The 23272-nt window shown below is 43.6% G+C and overlaps 1 protein-coding gene across 1 annotated transcript in view; it reads left to right on the top strand.

The window, feature by feature from the left end:
• Window positions 1–23272, top strand: part of LOC138668730 (transmembrane protein 132D-like) — a 1836494-nt gene that overhangs the window by 1237061 nt on the left and 576161 nt on the right. Inside the window, exon 4 of the mRNA XM_069756046.1 lies at window positions 3521–3704. Within this exon, the coding sequence (XP_069612147.1) occupies window positions 3521–3704 (184 nt within the window). The remainder of the gene's footprint in view (window positions 1–3520; window positions 3705–23272) is intronic.

The raw sequence follows: 23272 nt of genomic DNA, 5'->3' as shown, positions 1-23272 counted from the left end.
GACCCATGATACTCTGTTCCCAGCCGGCACTATTTTTCCTGGTGTGTTGTCCCTGCGTTACACCAGCACGTGTTAAGCAATCTAAAGCTTGCTCTGACCAATGCTGCAACAGGGAAGGTCCACCTAACAACAGACATGTGGACAAGTAGTTGTGGACAGGGACGATACATTTCTGTCATGGCACACTGGCTGAACCTGGTGGAGGGTGGGACAAAGTCACAAACTGGAACATCACATATGCTACCCACGCTACTAATAGGGGGCCGAACCTCAATCATGGTTTCCACCTCATCATATACGTCCTGTCTCCCCTCTCCCTCCTCCTCCTCCGCCTCCTCATCCTATGCTGAATTACCCTCCACATCACTTCCAAGTTGGGAGCTGTGCAGCAGTGCATCGGCAAAGTGGCAACATACACTGCTGAAGCTGATCTATTTAGGTCAAACACCACAAACTGCAGTAAAGCTATGGCAAGGAATAAAAAACAGACCAATTTGTGGCTCTCCGCACTGAAACTCGAACCCGGTCTGGTTGTCTGCGATAATATGCTTAACCTGGAGGCAGCTTTAAAGCTCAGGAAGATGGTACACATGCCATGCATGGCTCAAGAGCTGAACCTAGTGGTTCAGAAATTTATCAAAACATACCCTGACTTGCCGTACCTGCTTGAGAAGGTGCGCAGTATTTGTGCCCATTTCCGCCATTCCTCTACCGATGTTGCAGATCTTGCAGCACTTCAAAAGCAATTTAATTTACCAAATCACCAATTCATTTTCGATCTGCCCACATGGTGGAACTCAACATATCATATGTTGGCAAGGATTAGTGAGCAGCAGAGGGCACTTGCTGAATACCAGCTTAAACATGCCTGTCAAACTGCGACTCAGCCAAGACACATATCAAATGTCGAGTGGGTGTGGATCGATGACGTTTGTGAGGTGCTTGATAACTTTGAGTACTGCACCAACCTCGTGAGCGGTGTTCAGGCTATTATCAGCATTACCATCCTGATGCTATGTACGTTTAAAGAATCGCTGCCTAATGTAAACATGGAATCTTTGAGTGCCTATCAGCTGGTTATGGAGCAAAATTTCACACTGGGTGATCCTACCCAGTCCAGCCAATATCATGGAGCAAGATTGAGTGATGAAGATGAGGAGGAAGACAAGGAGGGAGAGGACTTCTTTTTCTGTGGTACCGAGGGGACCCCTGATGCTACAGAGGGGACTCCCAACTGCAGCTTCATGTCTGTCACATGGGTGGGCTGGAGAGGAGGTAGAGGAGGAGAGTCAGTGTGAAGAGAGGATGGGTATTGTTCCTTCTTCTGATGCCACAGAGCATTTGCCTCTTTGCAGCTTGGCACACATGGCACAGTTCATGTCTAACTGTCTGTCCCAAGACCCTCGTGTGATCCACATTTTAAGCAGCAACCTATACTGGTTGGCCACCTTTCTCAACCCACGGTACAAGGACAAATTTCCTTCGCTACTGTTGCAGTCACCAAGGGGTTTCACAATTGAATCCTTCAAGAGGGCCATTGTCGATCATTTGATGACAACATCACACTCAGACACGGCTGGTAGCAGAGGTACCAGCTCTTTGCAACAGCATGCATTAATTGGGAGAGACACGTCCAGCAGGTCCAAAAGAGATGGGGGAAAATGTCCACAAACTGGGCCATATTTAATAAACCGTCTCATCAGCAAGGGCTAGCTGGACTGGTAACAATGTCAAGAAGGCAGAAATTGAACAACATGATCAACAAGTATCTAAGTGACCATACCTGCGTCCTTCCTGACACTTCTGTTCTGTTTAATTACTGAGTATCCAAGATAATAATAATAATAATAATAATAAGATGCACAGTTGGCCAGGCCTCTCCTTATATTCCTTGGAGGTTCTGGCCTGCCCTGCTGCTAGTGTGATATCAGAGCATGTTTTCAGTTCTGCTGGGGCAATCATCACAGATACATGCACACGGCTGACTACAGAGAATGCAGACAGGCTGTCTCTGATAAAATTTAACACGGAATGGATTCCGCCACCTTTTTTAAGCCCTCCAGATGACAGCATCCCAACCTGAAGTCACCAAAAACGTTCTTTTATGCTACTAGTGATCACGTCCATCTATTCCCATACAAACCCCTTTCCTTCTTCTTACATGTGTATCCTACTCCTGCTTCTGCCACATGTACCCCATGGTCAACAAGCTAGAAACAATGTTCCATTCATTATTATTTTCCATCAGAGGCACTTGTGATGAGATCTCCTTCCTGCATCAACCGTGATACAGCCCCTTGGGCTAATTTTTGGAAACACTATATCTATTCCTGCACATTGGGCACTGGAACTATCGTGCTAGCAGTCCTAGCTTCATAATTGTCTGGCCCTTGAGGCCTCCTTCCTGCATCAGCCATGATACAGCCCCTTGGGCTGATTTTTGGAGACCCTATGTCTATGCCAGCACATTGGGCACTGGAACTACCGTGATAGTAGTCCTAGCTTCATAATTGTCTGACTTGCATTGGACTCGCTACTCGTTACAAATACCCGAGTATTAGGACCTACTCGTTACGAGTATAGCACGTCCGAATATATGACTACTCGCTCATCCCTAATACTGACTCCTTAAAAGTATTCTAGTGATCTATATATAGGTTTATGCATGCTTTGGTCACAATATCCTGCTCTACCTCCCTACCTCCTGGTGTCTTGGCATTGGCTGACTCATAGGCTGTTATCAGCACCGATCCATTTATAGTTACAGAAAAGCAAGTAAGTTTACTGAAAGTAGGGACATCACCTTACAAGCATGTTCTATCTGCCAGCTTTTTTTTATAGTACTTCTTTTCAATCCTCCTCTCTTCATCCCAACTTTTTCTCCTATTTTCCACCTAATCTGTATTTCAGTTTCCTCCATATTTCTCATTGCCCATCAGCAGCTCACATTTAAGCAGTGGGGTCTAAAGTAAAGGAATTAAGGCTCACATACAGCTGACAGATCAGCTAGGACTGTACATGTCCCTCTTCTGCAAAAAGTGCTGCCAGTGGATAAAGCAACTGGGGGGACATAAAAACAAGTTGGCAAAGAAAATGGCAGATTAGCAAAGATGTGTGATATAGGGTTATGCATTTTTTAAACATTTCCATTCAAATGACAGGTACAGTACATTTTAAAATAAATTATTATTTTGATATTTTAAAGTAGCTATTGTTCCGCATGTTTTAAAAATTGTTGTACAAAAGGAGCAATGACAACTATAGGGAATTTTTCGTACGTCTACTTCATGAGCTTACATGTAGAACAGACATTGGTTTTCCTAGTTTGAGACATACCTGTCAGATAAATGTAAAATGTAGGCGTAATTGATGTGTTTACAGAATTTAGTGACACTTCTTGAGTATCCAAATGAAACTGTTTAAGACATAATAAAGGAAAAGAGTTTATACAAGTCCAATGTTTCTTTTAATATTGTCCCTTGGAAGATTCTGTTTTAGTAAAAGCACTTTTTTATTTCAGTTTTGTAGAAAACTACTATGAAATTTTCCAGATGGATTTTAAAATTGGCAGCTCAACCGACCCATCAGGAGTACAGATAATCACCTGGCAAGCTGAATACCTTGGGCAAGTTCTATCAGATCTTGGTATCTCCAAAATATACGTCAATGAAAGGGACATCATGGCTTTAATACCACTGGCAATGGTATGTGACATTTTTATTTCAATTTAACAAATTATTTTTTTTTTCGAAGTTTGCGGCTAATTAACGATAAGTAGGAGCATAAAAATAATGCCTTCTCATTTCTTGTCCCATCATTTAAATTTCAGCATGTATGGAATGTATAATAATTTGGGTAGTAGCTGCTGGTATTGTCCCAAGGATATGAGACTGCACTTTGAGATGTAATTGGTTAAGCATTTAGATCAATAGGACAGAACAAGGGCACAAAGTGTTGTAAACGTCAGCACAAGTACCTTGAATTTTATTTTGTTGGCAGTGGGCTGTGAAAGGAATTACTCTTTTAATGGCCTAATGTGTAATTTCCTCCCAAAATTATACATCAATTTAATGGGTTCATGTTTAGATAAGTGCACAACATAGAATTCAGAAAGACAATCGATAATAATGAATGAGGAGATGGGCCGACTGCAATTGCAGAAAATACATCAGGGACACGATAGGTCTATTTATCCATCATTCTGCTAAATCATTCAGGTTCAGTCATCAACATATTTAATACTTCTATGAAATTGTACTTTAAGCCTTATATGTAGTTGGTATATTTTGTGATATGTTCTGCAGAAATGTCTGTCCCTGTTAATGATTGTATTTCAAATAATCAAATAATTTTGTGCAATATGCAGTTGCTCTATTATTCATTCTAGAAGCGTATTAGTAAATTGACAACTGGGTGTTACTTTGTTTCCTTACAAAGCTCGGCACTGCCCAATCAATGCTGATATTGTCAGACCATGTAGGGACCACTGCTTTCCCAGGAGGGATGCAAACTATTAGTTAAGAAGTAAAAATAATCCAAAATTGCTGCATCATGGGAAATACAAGTATTTAGTAAATAGACACATTGGGGAGATAATAAGTCCTCTTGAATCCCTTCCCGGCTGGGTAATTTTCCATTTTTGCATTTTAATTTTTCCTTTCTTGTTTTCCAAGAGTGATAACATTTTTTTTTATTTATCAATCCATATGGAATTATGAGGACTTGTTTTTGTTGTTTTCAATGACACCATTCATTGTAATTTTCGATGTGTTGGAAAATGGGAAAAAGTGCGGTTAAAGTGTGCAAAAATGCAATTCAGCTATTTTTTTTAGTTGCTGCAGCATTCATTGTGTGGTAACAATTACCTGGCAATATGTGTTAGGAGTCGAGTTTCCTCTGCTGCACAGGGGGAATCTCGATCCGTGTCTGCTGCGGTCTCCAATTCTGCTTCGGCCGCAGTGGGCTCTGCTCAGCGGAGGCGTTGCTCCCAGCGTCTCGCTGGGACTGATTCTGTGCAAAGGGTTACTGCTGCCTTTTCCGGCTCTCCTGTTGTACCCTGCACTGATCTGCGGCGAGCGGGCTTCCCTGGGACTAAGTCCTTATTTGCACACACTGACATTGCCCAGGACAGGATCTCCCGTTGGAGATCGAGGGTCACATGCTCAGGTGCTGCAGCACATCCCATTGGTCCTCTTGGCAGGTCCTGAAAGGGCAAAACTTCTGTAGCAGCTTCCTGTGCTGCAACTATATAAACTGCGCATGACCGCACGGCCATGCGCTAGTATTGTCTTGATAATATGAGTGTGTGTTGTGAGTGAAAGTCGCTATTTAAAATACCCTCCCTATTGGATGACTGTTCGCGGAAGTTGTATGTTTGCTATCTAGCGCCCGACTTATCCTACAGCACGTTACACACATAACAGCGTCTAGTTGCTGTGACCGACTGTACGGCGCCGTGCGCTTCCTCTGCGCTTTCCTTACCCAAGCCTGGGTGGTTAGTGGCGTCCGTCAGTGCGGCACTGCATGCACTCTCTTGCCTTTATATACTATTTTAATAGTTTCTTTACACACCCAGTTGCGGTGTTGTGCCAGCAAGTGGTCTAATCGGACTTCAATCCTGTTTTGGGGTTGTGTTCGCTGACTTCTTGCTCGTGCTCTATGTGCGTTACCGCGGTCCTGTTACTCAACAGGATCGCTTCCTTCACGCAGGGTGAAGTTAACCCGTGCGTGTATACTTATAGTACCGTCATATAGTCTGTCTTACTAGCAGCAGGGTTTTTACCTGCACGGTGGACCTCGGACTGCGAACGCACCTAGTTTCGTAAAATCTATACTTGGTGCGTTCCGCCAGTCCTTAACATAATACTAGCGCCAAGGTCTGGCTAGTAATGACGGACGATCAGCGTTTACAGCGGTACATCCAGCAGCTGGAGGGAAGGTTGGCGGCTCTAGAGCGTTCAACCTCAGCTGTGGATGTTACTGCTGTCGCTGTTCAAGCTGCAAGTGTGGCTGCAGCTACTTTGTCCACTGCCACCCCTGTACCAACGCTATCTCGCCTCCCGCTACCAGAGAAATTTTCTGGTGACAGTAAGTCCTGTAGGGGTTTCGTGAGTCAGTGCTCAATACATCTCGAGCTTCTGGCCTCTCGTTTCCCTACAGAGCGGGCTAAGGTGGGCTTTATCATATCCTTATTGTCGGACATGGCGTTGCAGTGGGCTACGCCGCTGTAGGAGCGTGGCGATCATGTGGTGCAGAGTGCTCTGTTATTCCTGAGCACTCTGAAACAGGTCTTTTTAGGGCCTCGTGTCACCCATGATATGGAGCTCCAACTGTTGGCATTGACTCAGGGCTCGTCCATGGTCAGCCTTTTTGCCGTCCACTTCCGCACTCTAGCATCTGAGCTGGAGTGGTCGGATAAAGCCCTTATCCCTATATTTTGGAGGGGGCTGGCTGACCACGTTAAGGACGCCCGGGCCACTAGGGAGATTCCCGCCACACTGGAAGAATTAATAACTGTATCTACTCGTATTGACCTCCATTTTCACGAGCGGAGGTTAGAGCGAGCCCAGTGTCGGCAGAGGTTTCGTCTGGCTCCCATCTTCACCAAACCTTTGGAATCTCCAGTCCAGGCTCCTGAGCCCCATGAACCTAAGGTAGTGTCACGAGCGGGATCTAAGTCCCGGACCGCTCGTGCACCCCAGGTTTGCCATGTATGCCAACAGTCAGGACATCTTGCCACCAGATGTCATCAGCGGTCGAGGAAACGTCAGCGTCTAGTGGTAGTAGGTGGAGGTGCACTAGACACTGCGACATTTGCCTCCAAATTGTCCTTTAATGGGACAATTACTTTTGGCTCATCCTCCCACTCGGTAGAGCTCTGCGTGGATTCTGGGGAGGAGGGCAATTTTATGTCTTCTGCTTTCACCCAACGTCACGCAATACCCCTGGTTATGCTACCTCAACCAGTAACGGTACGAGTGGTGAATGGGTCGACACTCCCCGCACAGATAACACATCAGACCATCCCTGTCCATGTCACCATCCCATCAGGAGATTATATCTCTGCTCATCATTCCTAAGGGGATTGATGAGGTCCTGTTGGGGATACCTTGGTTACGGTACCACTCTCCTCACATCGAGTGGTCCTCAGGCAGAATTCTGGGATGGGGTGAATCATGTGGGGGTAGGTGTCACCGAGAGTGTGTTCAGGTTGCTACTACTGAGGTACCCGCAGATCTATCCTCTCTCCCCAAGCAATATTGGTCTTATGCAGACGTGTTCTCCAAAAAGGCGGCGGAGACCCTTCCGCCCCATCGCCCCTATGACTGTCCTATTGATCTCTTGCCTGGTGCGGAGCCTCCCCGGGGTCGAGTTTATCCATTATCTCTCCCGGAGACGGAGGCCATGTCTCAGTACATTCAAGAGAATCTGGCAAGAGGATTCATCAGGAAGTCAGTGTCACCTACTGGGGCAGGGTTCTTCTTCGTGCAGAAGAAGAATGGGGAACTACGTCCATGCATAGACTACAGGGGTCTTAACGCTATCACCGTTAAGAACAAGTATCCTTTGCCCTTGATATCCGAGCTCTTCGATAGGCTTCGGGGAGCTAGAGTGTTTACTAAATTAGATCTGCGGGGTGCTTATAACTTGATTCGCATCCGTGAGGGGGACGAATGGAAAACGGCGTTTAACACCAGAGATGGGCACTATGAGTATCTGGTGATGCCCTTCGGGCTCTGTAATGCCCCAGCCGTTTTCCAAGACTTTGTCAACGACATCTTCCGGGATATGCTTTCCACCTCAGTTGTAGTCTATCTGGATGATTTTCTCATCTTTTCTCCAGATATAGACTCCCACCAGAGAGATGTTGGCAGAGTCTTCGACCTCCTACGAGCAAACTCTCTTTATGCTAAGTTGGAGAAGTGTATGTTTGAGCAGGAGTCTTTACCGTTCCTGGGCTATATCATCTCCGCCCAGGGATTGGCTATGGATCCTGCCAAACTACAGGCTGTGATGGACTGGCAAGAGCCCCATTCTCTTAAAGCGGTGCAGCGCTTTATTGGGTTCATTAACTATTACTGCCAGTTCATTCCCCACTTCTCAACTCTGGTAGCTCCCTTGGTAGCCCTCACCAAGAAGGGAGCGAATCCCAAATTGTGGTCGGAAGAGGTCTCCAAGGCCTTCACTTCTATTAAGTCCCACTTTGCTAGCGCTCCCATCTTACATCGTCCCGATGTGGATAAGCCATTCCTAATGGAGGTGGATGCCTCATCCGTTGGTGCTGGAGCAGTCCTCTATCAAAAGGATGCTCAAGATCGGAAGCATCCATGCTTCTTCTTCTCTAAGACCTTCACGCCAGCGGAGAGAAACTACTCCATCGGGGATAGGAAGTTGCTAGCAATGAAATTGGCCTTTTCAGAGTGGAGACACCTTCTGGAAGGTGCGCGGTTTCCCTTCCAAGTTTACACGGACCACAAAAATTTGGTCTACTTGCAAACAGCCCAGCGGCTAAATTCTCGCCAAGCCAGATGGTCCTTGTTCTTTTCCCGGTTCCACTTTTCCCTTCATTTTCTCGCCGGGGAGAAGAATATTCGTGCTGACGCTCTCTCTCGCTCCCTTATGTCAACTGAAGAGGAGGAAGAGGAGCCTCGGCTTATTGTCCCTTCTGAGAGCCTGAGAACCGTAGCGCCGGTTTCGCTGGAGTCTGTGCCTCCGGGCAAGACTTTTGTGCCCATTAATTTGCGACCGGAGGTTCTCTCTTGGGCTCATTCGTCCAGGGTGGGTGGACACTTTGGGACAAAGAGGACATCTGAGCTACTGGCGAGGACGTACTGGTGGCCGCATATGGTCCGGGATGTCAGGGATCATATTCTGGCGTGTGTCTCCTGCGCCAAAAATAAATCTCCGCGACAAAGGCCAGCTGGGTTGCTCTATCCCTTGCCGGTGGCAGATAGGCCCTGGGAGATGGTCGGGATGGACTTTGTCGTGGGTTTACCCAAATCTCGTGGCTGTACCATCATTTGGGTCATCACCAATCATTTCTCAAAAATGGTGCATTTGGTGCCGCAACCACGGTTACCTTCTGCACGGGCCTTGGCAGCGTTGATCATTAAACACATCTTCCGCCTACATGGTATGCCTGACAAAATTGTCAGTGACCGGGGTCCCCAGTTTGCGTCTCGGTTCTGTAGAGAGCTTTGTCGTCTTCTCAGTATTGAGTTGAATCTCTCTTCCGCTTATCATCCCGAGACGAATGGGTTGGTAGAGAGGGCCAACCAGACCTTGGTCACATACCTGCGACATTTTGTTTCAGCCAGGCAGGATGACTGGGCATCCTTGCTATCGTGGGCAGAGTTTGCGCTGAACAACGCTGTAGCCGACTCCACTGGACAAACCCCATTCCTCCTCAACTATGGTCAGCATCCACGGGTACCTGTGCCTATGCCCGTGTCATCCGCAGACTCCAGGGTGGCAGACTGGGCTGTGGAGGCACGGGATATTTTGGACCGCACTCAGGATGCCATTCGGGCCTCTAAGGAGAGAATGAGGTCCTCCGCCGATGCTCATCGGCACCCCGCTCCGACCTTTGCTCCTGGCGACTTGGTGTGGCTCTCCGCCCGTAACATCAGGCTGCGAGTTGAGTCCACTAAGTTTGCTCCTCGCTACTTGGGTCCCTTCAAGGTCCTCGAACAGGTTAATCCTGTGGTCTACCGTCTGGCCCTTCCTCCACGCCTTGGTATCACCGACACCTTTCATGTGTCCCTCCTTAAGCCTGTATACATGTCCCAGTTTTCTGAATCATCTGCCGAGACATCGGGTTCGCCTACGGATGATTTCGAGGTGAACGCTATCTTGGGGTGCAAGGTGGTACGTGGCAAAAATTTTATTTGGGTGGACTGGAAGGGTTACGGCCCTGAGGATAGGTCCTGGGAGCCTGCTGAGCACATTCGGGCTCCGCAGCTTATTGCTGCCTTCGAACGTAGCGAGGCCCAAGAAGGGGGGGCCCTAGGAGGGGGGGTAATGTTAGGAGTCGAGTTTCCTCTGCTGCACAGGGGGAATCTCGATCCGTGTCTGCTGCGGTCTCCCATTCTGCTTCGGCCGCAGTGGGCTCTGCTCAGCGGAGGCGTCGCTCCCAGCGTCTCGCTGGGACTGATTCTGTGCAAAGGGTTACTGCTGCCTTTTCCGGCTCTCCTGTTGTACCCTGCACTGATCTGCGGCGAGCGGGCTTCCCTGGAACTAAGTCCTTATTTACACACACTGAGCATGCCCAGGACAGGATCTCCCGTTGGAGATCGAGGGTCACATGCTCAGGTGCTGCAGCACATCCCATTGGTCCTCTTGGCAGGTCCTGAAAGGGCAAAACTTCTGTAGCAGCTTCCTGTGCTGCAACTATATAAACTGCGCATGACCGCACGGCCATGCGCTAGTATTGTCTTGATAATATGAGTGTGTGTTGTGAGTGAAAGTCGCTCTTTAAAATACCCTCCCTATTGGATGACTTTTCGCGGAAGGTGTATGTTTGCTATCTAGCGCCCGACTTATCCAACAGCACGTTACACACATAACAGCATCTAGTTGCTGTGACCGCCTGTACGGCGCCGTGCGCTTCCTCTGCGCTTTCCTTACCCAAGCCTGGGTGGTTAGTGGCGTCCGTCAGTGCGGCACTGCATGCACTCTCATGCCTTTATATACTATTTTAATAGTTTCTTTACACACCCAGTTGCGGTGTTGTGCCAGCAAGTGGTCTAATCGGACTTCAATCCTGTTTTGGGGTTGTGTTCGCTGACTTCTTGCTCGTGCTCTATGTGCGTTACCGCGGTCCTGTGACTCAACAGGATCGCTTCCTTCACGCAGGGTGAAGTTAACCCGTGCGTGTATACTTATAGTACCATCATATAGTCCGTCTTACTAGCAGCAGGGTTTTTACCTGCACGGTGGACCTCGGACTGCGAACGCACCTAGTTTCATATCATCTATACTTGGTGCGTTCCGCCAGTCCTTAACAATATGATTCAGAAATTCATAGAAAAAAAATTACTTGTGTCGCCATATTTCAAGACCCGTGATGATTTAATTGTTCTATTTATTTGATAGGTGAAATTTTGTTTTTGCCCCCTGAACAAACATTTTTATTTTGGGTAGATATAGTGTATTGATCACATCTTATTACATTTTTTTCAGTGTTGTGGCAACCCAAAGAAATTCAAGTCTGGCACTTTTAGATTATTTTTTTTATTGCACCATTTACTGATTGGATTAATTAATTTTAATAGATTGGACTTTTATGGAAGTGGCAATATCAAGTGTGTATTGTTTAAAAAATGTATTTCTTTATTTTTAATGGGCTGTTTTTTAAAGGAGCACTGTCATAACAGGAATGGGGATCTTCAAAAAAAATTTAGAGCACCATAAATCAATCCTTAAAAAAATGTACTCTAGTATTTAAAAGACATCATAAAAGTGAGGAGTTAAAATGAGGCAACATTTCAGCCATATTTGGCCTTTCTCAAACCTAAAATATACAGACAAAATATACAGGCAAAATGCAGATTTTCTTTATCATTCGATTCTGTGTGGATTCAACAGTCGCTGGCCACTATTTTTGTGCACTGCAAAAGGCAAAAAAATAAATCTGTCTCAACTCTGATGGGTATTTGGGGACCAGGGGCTCCTTCCCTGTCCCTAACACTATTATAGCCCTAGCTTACGTTGTTCCCTGGATTACTTCTGATGGTGAAGATGCCAGGGCCACGTACTTTTCCTTAGCTCCTGAATGCACCCTCAGTATGTACCCTTCCTGCACCCAGGGAAGAGGGGAGTAGTAGTAAGAGGTAAACACCAGGGAGTGGTGGATGGGGTAAAACCAAAGTAAGAGAAAAAGGGGATTAGCACACACCCAAAACCTCACAACAGTCTCAGATAAATCCATCAAACACCTTCTCAAACAATTACAACAAATCACCTAGCCATGCAGCATGAAGCTATTTCTGGAAATGAGTGAATGGCAGGGCCCAGATTATATGAGATGAGAGTGGTGAACAGCTGAGAGCCGTAATGCAGGAAAGCTTCCAAGAGCTCTTAACTGAGAAGATTAATTCTGCACTGCTAAAAGAAACCTGCACCACTCAATATGAAATTGAAGCACTTCTAATCAGTGCAGGAGTAGGAGAAATCAGGTGCTGCGGTCCTTTGGTCTTCTGGTTTCCCTAAACCCATGACAAAATCCTTAGGCCATGTTCACACAGTGCGTTTTTTACTGCGGAACCGCCGCGATTTTGCCGCTGCGGCTCCGCAGCTGTTTTCCATGCAGGGTACAGTACACTGTACCCTATGGAAAACAGGAACCACTGTGCACATGATGCGGTTATCGGGAAAAAAAGCCACGCTGAATAGCTGCGGTAAAAAAGAAGTACATAGTAACATAGTAACATAGTAACATAGTTAGTAAGGCCGAAAAAAGACATTTGTCCATCCAGTTCAGCCTATATTCCATCATAATAAATCCCCAGATCTACGTCCTTCTACAGAACCTAATAATTGTATGATACAATATTGTTCTGCTCCAGGAAGACATCCAGGCCTCTCTTGAACCCCTCGACTGAGTTCGCCATCACCACCTCCTCAGGCAAGCAATTCCAGATTCTCACTGCCCTAACAGTAAAGAATCCTCTTCTATGTTGGTGGAAAAACCTTCTCTCCTCCAGACGCAAAGAATGCCCCCTTGTGCCCGTCACCTTCCTTGGTATAAACAGATCCTCAGCGAGATATTTGTATTGTCCCCTTATATACTTATACATGGTTATTAGATCGCCCCTCAGTCGTCTTTTTTCTAGACTAAATAATCCTAATTTCGCTAATCTATCTGGGTATTGTAGTTCTCCCATCCATGTCACTTCTTTTTGCAAAACTGCAGCAGTTCTGCACCCATTGACCTCCATTGTGAGGTGTAACCCGCAGTAAAACCCGCAGATGAAAAATATATCTGCGGGTTTTACTGCGGTTTGTGGTGCAGAACCGCTGCAGTGTGGCTGCCCCCCGTGCCCCAATCCCACCCCCCCATGCTCCGATGCCACCCCCCGTGCTCCGATGCCCCCATCCGTGCCCTCATCTCCCCCCCTTATACTTACCCGGCCTCCCGGTGTCCGTCCGTCCGTCTTCTCCCTGGGCGCCGCCATCTTCCAAAATGGCGCGCGCATGCGCAGTGCTCCCGCCGATTCTGCCGGCCGGCAGATTCGTTCCAAAGTGCATTTTGATCACTGAGATATAACCTATCTCAGTGATCAAAATAAAAAAAATAGTAAATGACCCCCCCCCCCTTGTCACCCCCATAGGTAGGGACAATAAAAAAATAAAGAATTTTTTTTTCCCACTAAGGTTAGAATAGGGTTAGGGTTAGGGTTAGGGGTAGGGTTAGAGTTAGGGGTAGGGTTAGGGGTAGGGTTAGGGGTAGGGGTAGGGTTAGGGTATTTTCAGCCATTTTAACCCTAAAAAACTCCCTAGAAAACACACAGACTCTGCATAGAAAACTGCATAAAAAAACGCATCAAAAAACGCACCAAAAATGCACCAAAAAAAGGACCTGCGTTTTCTGCCAAGAGCTGTGGTTTTTAGTGCAGAAAAAAAAGGATGGAAATCAGGAACATGTGAACATGGCCTTTAACTAAGCTCTCTGGCTCCTCTGTGTCATGAGTCCAGTCTTTGTCAAATTATCAGGTAACTGACACTCTTGTTGAACTCCTTGATATGCTCACGCTAGAGTCCTACTCTTGACTTTCCTAAGAGCTACATGTGCCATGAACTCACATGAACCCTCCAGACTTCCATCAAAGCCAGAAGTTCTGGCTCACCTTGAGAGGCCTGGGAATTTCAACATGAGCAACACAACCTGAAAATGTGGCGAGGACTGGATGGATGACAGTGAGAAGCAGAACGACCAAAGAGATGAAAGATAAGGTGAATATAAGTTTGTTTTTTTATTTATACATTATTTTTATTATGTTCTGGGATCTGGAGGTATCACACTCTTGTAAAATAACTTCTCCATTAATTGAATTTCTCAACAAAAAAAAAGCTTGCAAACAGGCAAATTCAAATTTTTTCCACTCTTTTCATACATCCTTGTTTAAACAACAGGTTTGTGTTAAGTAAGAAAAAACATATCAAGAAGGATCATTTCAGAACATTTTCCACATTTATCGTCATCCATAATCTGTACTAATCCATTTACAAATTAACTGAAATAATTTTGAGGGGGTGAACAAATATAAATAAATAATGTGGTTGCATAAGTGTGAATTTCACATTTCAGCATGACAACAGCTCTAAACATACCTCCAAATCAATAAAAGAAGAGCCCAGACTTGAATCCAATTGATAATTTGTGGTTGAGCTGAAGAGGTCTGTACACAGAAGATGCCCTCGCAATCTGACAGATTTGGAGCACTACTGCTAATAGACTCCTACCCAAAAATATTTGATGCTGCAATAAATTCAAAGGTACCTCAAGAAAGTATTTTAGCTCTATAGTGTGCATTGTATGGTGTGCATACTTATGCAACCACGTTACTTTAGTTCTTTATTTTCCTTTTTACCCATGAAAAGATTTTTTTTTTCAGTTAAACTATACAGATTATGGGTAACATCAAAAGCAGAAAAGCTTTGAAATGATACTCCTTGGAATCATTTTTTTACATGACAAAACGTGGTTATGTAAACCTTTTCTATCCTCTGCAAACACGAGATACATTTCAAAATTTGCACAAATGATTGAATCTCAAATCATGCTGATCTTATAGAGAAATTTGATTCTCAGTGAAGTTATTTTGCATTCTAAAAAAATTTACACAAATTCTGATTTACCCCTAAACTAAAAAAACACAATTTGTTCCTCAGATTAGAATGCCTCATGCAATCAAATCAGTGAAGATATAAGAATGGTATGGCTGTTGAAAATCGGGAAGGCAAAAATGAAAAAAGCCTGTCATTAAGGGGTCAATAATTAACAGTTCTTTTCTTTTTCAGCAGCCTTACAACCCTGTGATGATATATCATTATTTAGGGTCTTCTCCATTTGAGAGCAATTGTGGTTTGATAGAGGGACAAAGACTTGGAATTGGTTTGATAAACTTTTTCATGCCAATGTACAAATTACATTTTATCTTCTCTCCTGGTAGAGTAAACATGTTGACCAGGGAGTACAGAGAGTTAATGTACTAGCGCTAATTTTCCAACTTATATTAAGTTTTAGTTGGAAAAGTATAAATCGAAAACTATATTTCATGCCATGAGGAACTAGAATGCCCTGTTCATTTTTCTTTCAATTATTTGAGTGCCTTTTGCTGTTAATATGACCCATTACGCCAAAGTAACAAAGACTACCTACTCCAGCCTTGCTGCTATTTTCCATAACACCAGCTTTCCCAGTAGCTGGAGCCTGCTGTTTGACTTGTCGTTTCTATTGACACTCCGCAGGGAGAAAGAAAGCAAACGAGAGTACATGCCATTCTCAGTAATGCACTTGACATTAAAGTCATATGGGAAATCTGTGTAGCCTAGGTAAGCATGCCTATATTCAGAGAGCAAGGAGAGGAGAAATGAAAAACTATTTTTCTAAAGTACGAATAGCGCCATATTTATACCTATTCTAGCCCTCAATTCTACAGCGATGAGACAAATTTGAATAAAGAGGTCATAAAAGTTAAATGATAGAAGCAGACTCGTGCAGTATTGACATGGAAATGTATAACTTATATTTGTTTTTTACTAACTACTGATGAATATTTTTTTTTACATTTTGATTTTCTGATTGTATTCATTTCATTCTATTTTTTACGCAATTATGGGGGCAATAATCTTTTAGGGCTGTCAATAATAGCATTCAGATTTATACCACATACTGTAGACCGTAGGAAACTATTGTGTAAGTTGTTCATTGGTTTCTAGGGAAGAGGGTTTTTCAGCTGTTCAGAGTGTTGGGAAGTAGGTAAGCTGTGATATTTAGTGTAATTTATGGATCCAGTTTTGTATATACCGTATATACTCGAGTATAAGCCGACTTGCGTGTAAGCCGACCCCCCCTAATTTTGCCACAAAAAACTGTGAAAACTTAATGACTCGAGTGTAAGCCTAGGGTGGAAAATGCAGCAGCTACTGGTAAATTTCAAAAATAAAAATAGATACCAATAAAAGTAAAATTAATTAATTCATCAGTAGTTTAAGCTTTTTGAATATCCATATTGAATCAGGAGCCCCATATAATGCTCCATACAGTTCATGATGGGTGCCATAAGATGCTCCATACAAAATACGCCCCATATAATGTTCCATACAGTTTATGATTGGATCCATAAGATGCTCCATATTAAATTATGCCACATATAATTCTGCATAAATGTTGATTATGACCCCATAAGATGCTCCATAGAGATATTTGCCCCATATAATGCTGCACATGGCCCCATAAGATGCTCCATACAGATATTTGCCCCATATAATGCTGCACATGGCCCCATACAGATATTTGCCACAAAAAAATGCTGCACATGGCCCCATAAGATGCTCCATACAGATATTTGCCCCATATAACGCTGCACATGGCCCCATACAGATATTTGTCCCATATAATGCTGCACATGGCACCATAAGATGCTCCATACAGATAATTGCCCCATATAATGCTGCACATGGCCCCATACAGATATTTGCCCCATATTATGCTGCGCATGGCCCCATAGGATGCTCCATACAGACATTGCCCCATATGCTGTTGCTATGATTAAAAAAAATAAAAAATTACATATTCACCTCTCAGGGCCTGGCACTTGCTATACTCACCTTTCCCGTTCCACCGCCGACCGCCGCTGTGTCTTCTCCATCCTCTGCACTGAAGTTCAGACAGAGGGTGGCACGCACACTAATCGTGTCATCGCGCCCTCTGACCTGAGCGTCACTGTGGAGGATGTGGAAGACGCAGCGGCAGCTGTTGGTGGAATGGGGGACAGGTGAATATTGCGCACTGCGCTATACTCACCTGCTCCTGGCACGGTCCCTGCACGTCTGTTCCCCGGAGCTGGCAGCTTCATCCTGTAGTGAGCGGTCACATGGTACTGCTCATTACAGTAATGAATATGCGGCTCCACCCCTATGGGAGTGGAGTCGGGTCCATATTCATTACTGTAATGAGCAGTACCATGTGACCGCTCACTACAGGAAGAAGCTGCCGGCGCCATGGAACCAGGGACATGCAGGAACCGCGCCGGGAGCAGGTGAGTATTATTACACAGCTCCGCCCCCCTCCCCTGCTGACCCCTGGGTATGACTCGAGTATAGGCCACGAGGGTTACTTTCAGCCCAAAAAGTGGGCTGAAATTCTCGGCTTATACTGGAGTATATACGATAGATAGTAATTACCTCTTAAGATATTTCTGAGAAGTTTTTTAACCCATTCACAACACGGCAAGTTTCAATTTTTGCATTTACATTTTTTCTCAGAGTTATAGTTTTTTTTTCTGTCCACATAGATTTATAAGGGCTTATTTTTTCCTAGATTTTCATTATTCTAGATAATGCAATCTTTTGTAAAATTTTGAGAATTTAATTTCATTAAATTTGCTCATGTCTTTATATTAGGTATTCACTAGTGATAAGTAAGTGTGCTCAGCATTGCTTGATACTTGATTGAGCATTGGGGTGAAGAGGCACGCACGTTACTCGGCCGAGTATCTCGTTCTCGTGGTGCTTAAAAACATGCTCGAGTCCCCACACTACATGTTTGCCAATGTGATTTTAGCAATTAAACATGTGGGAATTGCCTGCCAATCATGGTAATGCCCAATAACCAGGAATCTTCCCAGTCTGACAATATAAGCTTGCAGCTGCCTGCTATATCTTGGCTGATTATCAAAAAAATAGTGAGCACCTCAAAAAAAAATTTTCATTTGTTTATTTATTTATTACATTTTGGGGGCATTACTGGATTCATAATTGGGTATTGTGATCTAAAACTTTCCATTACTAACCCCTGGGCTTGATGTCAGCTGACATTATACAGTTGAGGTCAATCCCTTAAAATATTGCCATAATTGTTGGGCAGCTGCAAGATGGTATTTTTAGGCTGGGAAGGGCCAATATCCATGGACCTTCCCAGCCTGATATCAGCCCACAGCTGTCTACTTTACTTTGGGTGGTTATCAAAACTGGGAGGGGACACCACATCATTTTTTTTAATTATTTATTTAATTCCCAGCAGTTACCTGGGAGTCAGAGATGCATCCAGACATCTTCCCCTTGCTGTTCCCAATTGATTTGAGTGCTGCTGTTTCCATCCATTTACATGCTAGGGTCTGCCAAAAAATGTTCGAATTTCCCACTGACTTCCATTATACTTGTTACTTTTTTCGAGCAGGTCCATGCATCTGACCTGCTCAAATCAAGTACAGAGCAGGTGAGCTCTGCAGGTGAACACGGCTACATCAGTGAAGAAATAAAAAAGATTGTGGCCGGGGAGACAAAAATGCAAAAACAATAGGCTGGACAGTCATTAAAGCCCTTTTAGACCTGTCATTAAGGGTTAATAATTGGCAGTAGGTTTTTTTCGCTATTCTCACATTGATCTTTGGGAATTATTTTTAAGATGTACATTTTGTGGTAAGAATATGATTCCCTCTTATTTTAGTGGTGAAAAAAAATCAGAATTTTAAAATAAAATGTTGGAGTTGTGTTACCATTTTCTGAGATCCTTAACATTTTAATTTTTGGTCAATGGAGCTGTGTGAATGCAAAGAATTGTGGCGAGATTGCCTTTTTTTAAATTCCATTTTGGGACAGACAGGACATTTTGATTAATTGTTACAGTATTGTTTGAGGTATTACAGCTGTTTTAGCATTTTGAGTTTGTTTTTCTGGTTACAGTTTTTACCATTGGGTTAATTATTTGTATATTTTGATAGATCAGACTTTTCTGAAGTCGGTGATACAGAGTTTTTATTTTTTATTATCTTTAATTTTAATGGTGAAAAAGGAGATGATTTCAAGTTTTATGTTTTTTTAATTTCTTTCAGAATTTTTAAACTTCTTTGTCAACTTTCACTGTATTTATTATTGAACCTGCAATCATCTTATTGCTTGTACTATATACAGAAATAAAGAAATAAATGAAATGTTATGTCCTAGGGTATAAATTAGAGAGAAATCATATGAAAAACCCAATTAAAAGATACAAACTTTATTAATAATTGACTAAAACCCACCAACAGGTGGTACGTGCCCTCCCCAACAACACACAGTGCAAAAAATACTAAACCAGACCAGACAACCTTGGATTGATTTGCTACATGTCCCTGGTAATTACCTGTATTTTGACCTGCCTGACTGCTGAGGTCGGCACCCTAGGGGGAAGTAGCTTTGTGGTGCCCCCGCTCAGCGATGGCTGCCACTATTAATCCCTAGATGCACCCTATTGCTGATGTTGCCCCTGCACCCTCAATCGGGAACCACTATTTCTAGACATAGGTCACACCTGCAGATAAAGGGACCCTGTAGCCTAAGGAAATTTGTTTATAAAAAGCATAAAAGCACATGCAGCTTAGTGGCTTGAAGAGAGTACAGATGTCCAAAAAAATACATTTGTCATTTATGATCCATAATAATATGTCTAATGGATCAGGTCACACATAGGTGTCCTATCCATATTAAATATCCGGTTTCAAAAAGGTACAATATTTTAAACACAAAAGGTGTGGATCAATTAGTACTCAGTTCCTTGTTCAAAACGGTTTAAGGGACTGTCATTCGATACTGTTAAATGCCAAGATATCAATCTTAGAGACCTTTTAACCAAAACATGATATATTCATATTAACAACAGGGTACAAGATTTATTATCCCATGTACAATGCATATGGATGCCATCATGTAGATGAATTAGATGTAATCACACATATAACCAATCGGCCACGTGAAAGCAGATCAATTGGGACCATAACCCTTGGTGTATGATACAAGGAGCAACACATAGGTAATATTGGATGTCAAGGTACTCATCTGCCATGTATGCCATCCGCCTTTGCCTCAACGCGTTTTGCCTTTGTGGATCATCAGGAGGCTCGATACTAGATGGTGCGTCTTGATAGGAAGTGATGTGCAAAATAAGATACCATTCTCTGCTTAAATAGCCCGCTTTACCCCATAGGGGCTGCCCCCACATCATAATCAACTATACAGCGCTAGTCTGATATAGCGCTCCAGCTTGGCCGCACAGAAGTGCTTGTGACATCTTCCGGTATGGTATAAGACTCTAATCGAGCATGCTCAATGTGGAATGCACAAATGTTTGTGGATTTACCTGTAGGTGGGTTTTAGTCAATTATTAATAAAGTTTGCATGTTTTAATTGGGTTTTTCATATGATTTCACTATATACAGAAATACCAGAAATACCATAGTATTGATGCACATAGTAAAAATCACGATCTCTCAAAAATAGATTTCAACAGTGTCAGTCTATTACTAGTGGCATGAGTAAAAAGTGCAACATTTTAGTTTTCTTAACATAAATAGTGAGATAGCAAAGGAAGAAAAATCACCCAAAATTCTTAAATAAATTTTACTTAAAAACTTGTTGAAGCTGAGTCATTTTTGATAACACATTCCCTTTGAGAATTGTTCACCCATAGAAAGCTAAACAGATAATAATTTATAATGGCCAATCCTCAGAATTCTATGATAAAAATATTACTTGCATTTAATGGGAATGTGTCATCAGAAAATAACTTAGTCTTTAAATCATGTTTTTTTTATGTCATATTATGTATTTTTTATTGCTGGTGTTAGAATATTTCAGACAAAAGACGTTATCGAGCTTCTGGGAAATTACTGGCTTGAGACAGAGAGACACAGACACAGAGTGACATATAACAAAGTCTGCAAGGACAGGCTCAATGCTCTATATATCAGTTAATAATCATAATGGGTGGTCACAATGCAATGTAATATGATGCGACTATAATTTGACCATGCTCAGGTAATAGCCTCAAGTAACAATACAAAAAAACATGTTACACAAACAGATATCATTACTTATGACAAGCAGATTGATCCGGGAAGGATCAATTTCAAGTGGAATTTCCTGAAATTCATTGTTCACCTCAAATTCAACACTGCAATTCAATTTAAGAGGGCCGTCCATCAAAAGATGCTTGGCAGATGGGCGAGTTTCCACATAATGCCCAGCAGCTATCACATCGCATGGTGTTACACTGCCAATCTGAGGGGTATCAAAACTAGTATAAAATATGGGGGCTGGCCAAAGAACACCATTTTATGCTTATAGCTAGTGTTGAGCGATACCGTCCGATACTTGAAAGTATCGGTATCGGATAGTATCGGCCGATACCCGAAAAGTATCGGATATCGCCGATACCGATATCCGATACCAATACAAGTCAATGGGACACCAAGTATCGGAAGGTATCTGTAATGGATCCCAGGGTCTGAAGGAGAGGAAACTCTCCTTCAGGCCCTGGGATCCATATTAATGTGTAAAATAAAGAATTAAAATAAAAAATATTGATATATTCACCTCTCCGGCGGCCCCTGGACATCACCGCAGGTAACCGGCAGGCTTCTTTGTTTAAAATGAGCGCGTTTAGGACCTGAGAATGACGTCGCGGCTTCTGATTGGTCGCATGCCGCTCATGTGACCGCCACGCGACCAATCAGAAGCCGCGACGTCATTCGCAGGTCCTAAATTCCTAGAATGAGGAGTTTAGTGCCTGAGAATGACGTCGCGGCTTGTGATTGGTCGCGTGGCGGTCACATGAGCGGCACGCGACCAATCAGAAGCCGCGACGTCATTCTCAGGTCCTAAACGCACTCATTTTAAACAAAGAAGCCTGCCGGTTACCCGCAGTGATGTCCAGGGGCCGCCGGAGAGGTGAATATATCAATATTTTTTATTTTAATTCTTTATTTTACACATAACTATGTATCCGATACCGATTCCCGATACCACAAAAGTATCGGAACTCGGTATCGGAATTCCGATACCGCAAGTATCGGCCGATACCCGATACTTGCGGTATCGGAATGCTCAACACTACTTATAGTATGTGGGGGTAGGAGGTCAGAGTGCACAGCTCATTCCACAAAGAGAAGACAAAATCTAATTATGGTGTACTACTTTGAGTGCTTAAGCAGATTGAAAATGAGAATGCTAGTCTCTGTGACTGAATTGATTGATCTGAAATATACTGCAGTGACAGTACCTTAATAACAATTTTTTTAAATAGTTCAAATGCTGAAAATAAGGAGGGTAGTTTTAAACCTCTCAGCCCTATTTTAGCCTAAAGTAAAATCATAAATAATCATGAATCCGGGGCTTGAGTGTCACAGATAGTGTGATTCCTGCCTTGTAAGACTAGCAATCCATTCTTTTACATCCTAGAAAAAGATTTCCATAGCCCAGAAATGTAAACACTTCAGTGCCATGTCAGCCAAACATCTACTGACTGCCTGCCCACTGTGTTTTATCGCGAGAGACTGTACTGCTGATATAAAACATAATCTAATGCAAGAGTGTAAGTTACTATGACTAATGTCGACTTCACACCAGAAATGAGTCAGATATTTTCTACTAAGTATATGCAATACTACCATATGCATTTTTTTATCAAATAATAATTTGGATGTTTTTGTGCAAGAAATTGGGGTGTGCAGTTTTTTACCACTTTCATTAATCCAGTTTATGGTGTGAAACTTTACACAGCGTTCGCATATCCTGAGACTAGTTGCTATCCATATCAGTGTTCAAGTGGTTCACAGACGTGGTAAGCCCTGATCTTTTCATGTTCTTGTGGATCGCCCCCAGACACAGGGCCGCGAGTTCTCGGTACCGGGCCTCTCTGGTTTGGTGCTGAGGCTGTCACGGTGGCTAGACCCGGTCCGTGACCCTGCTAAAGGGCATCCAATAAAGGTGGTACAGTCTGTCAGGGGTTCGTGACGCCACCTGTGGTGTTCGGTCAGGGTGACCAACGCTGCTGTGGGGTCCACTGGGGTGATGGAATAGCAGCTGGATGGTATAACTTCCCACAGGTGAAGTATGTCCCCAGGGCTTCCAAGTAAGGTGGATGGTGATGGTGTGAGGTGCAGACAATAACGAGGACACAAGGTTGCAGTCTCTTTACCTCTTTACTGAAGGCTTCAGGGTCCTCAATCCAGAGTACGTTTAACAGGGCTCTCTGAGACCGGCCGGTCTGATAGGCACATCCAGAGTTTCC

Source organism: Ranitomeya imitator, chromosome 1 (genome assembly GCF_032444005.1).
Source record: "Ranitomeya imitator isolate aRanImi1 chromosome 1, aRanImi1.pri, whole genome shotgun sequence".
NCBI lineage: Eukaryota > Metazoa > Chordata > Amphibia > Anura > Dendrobatidae > Ranitomeya > Ranitomeya imitator.
This window is presented reverse-complemented; position numbering and strand designations above follow the sequence as displayed.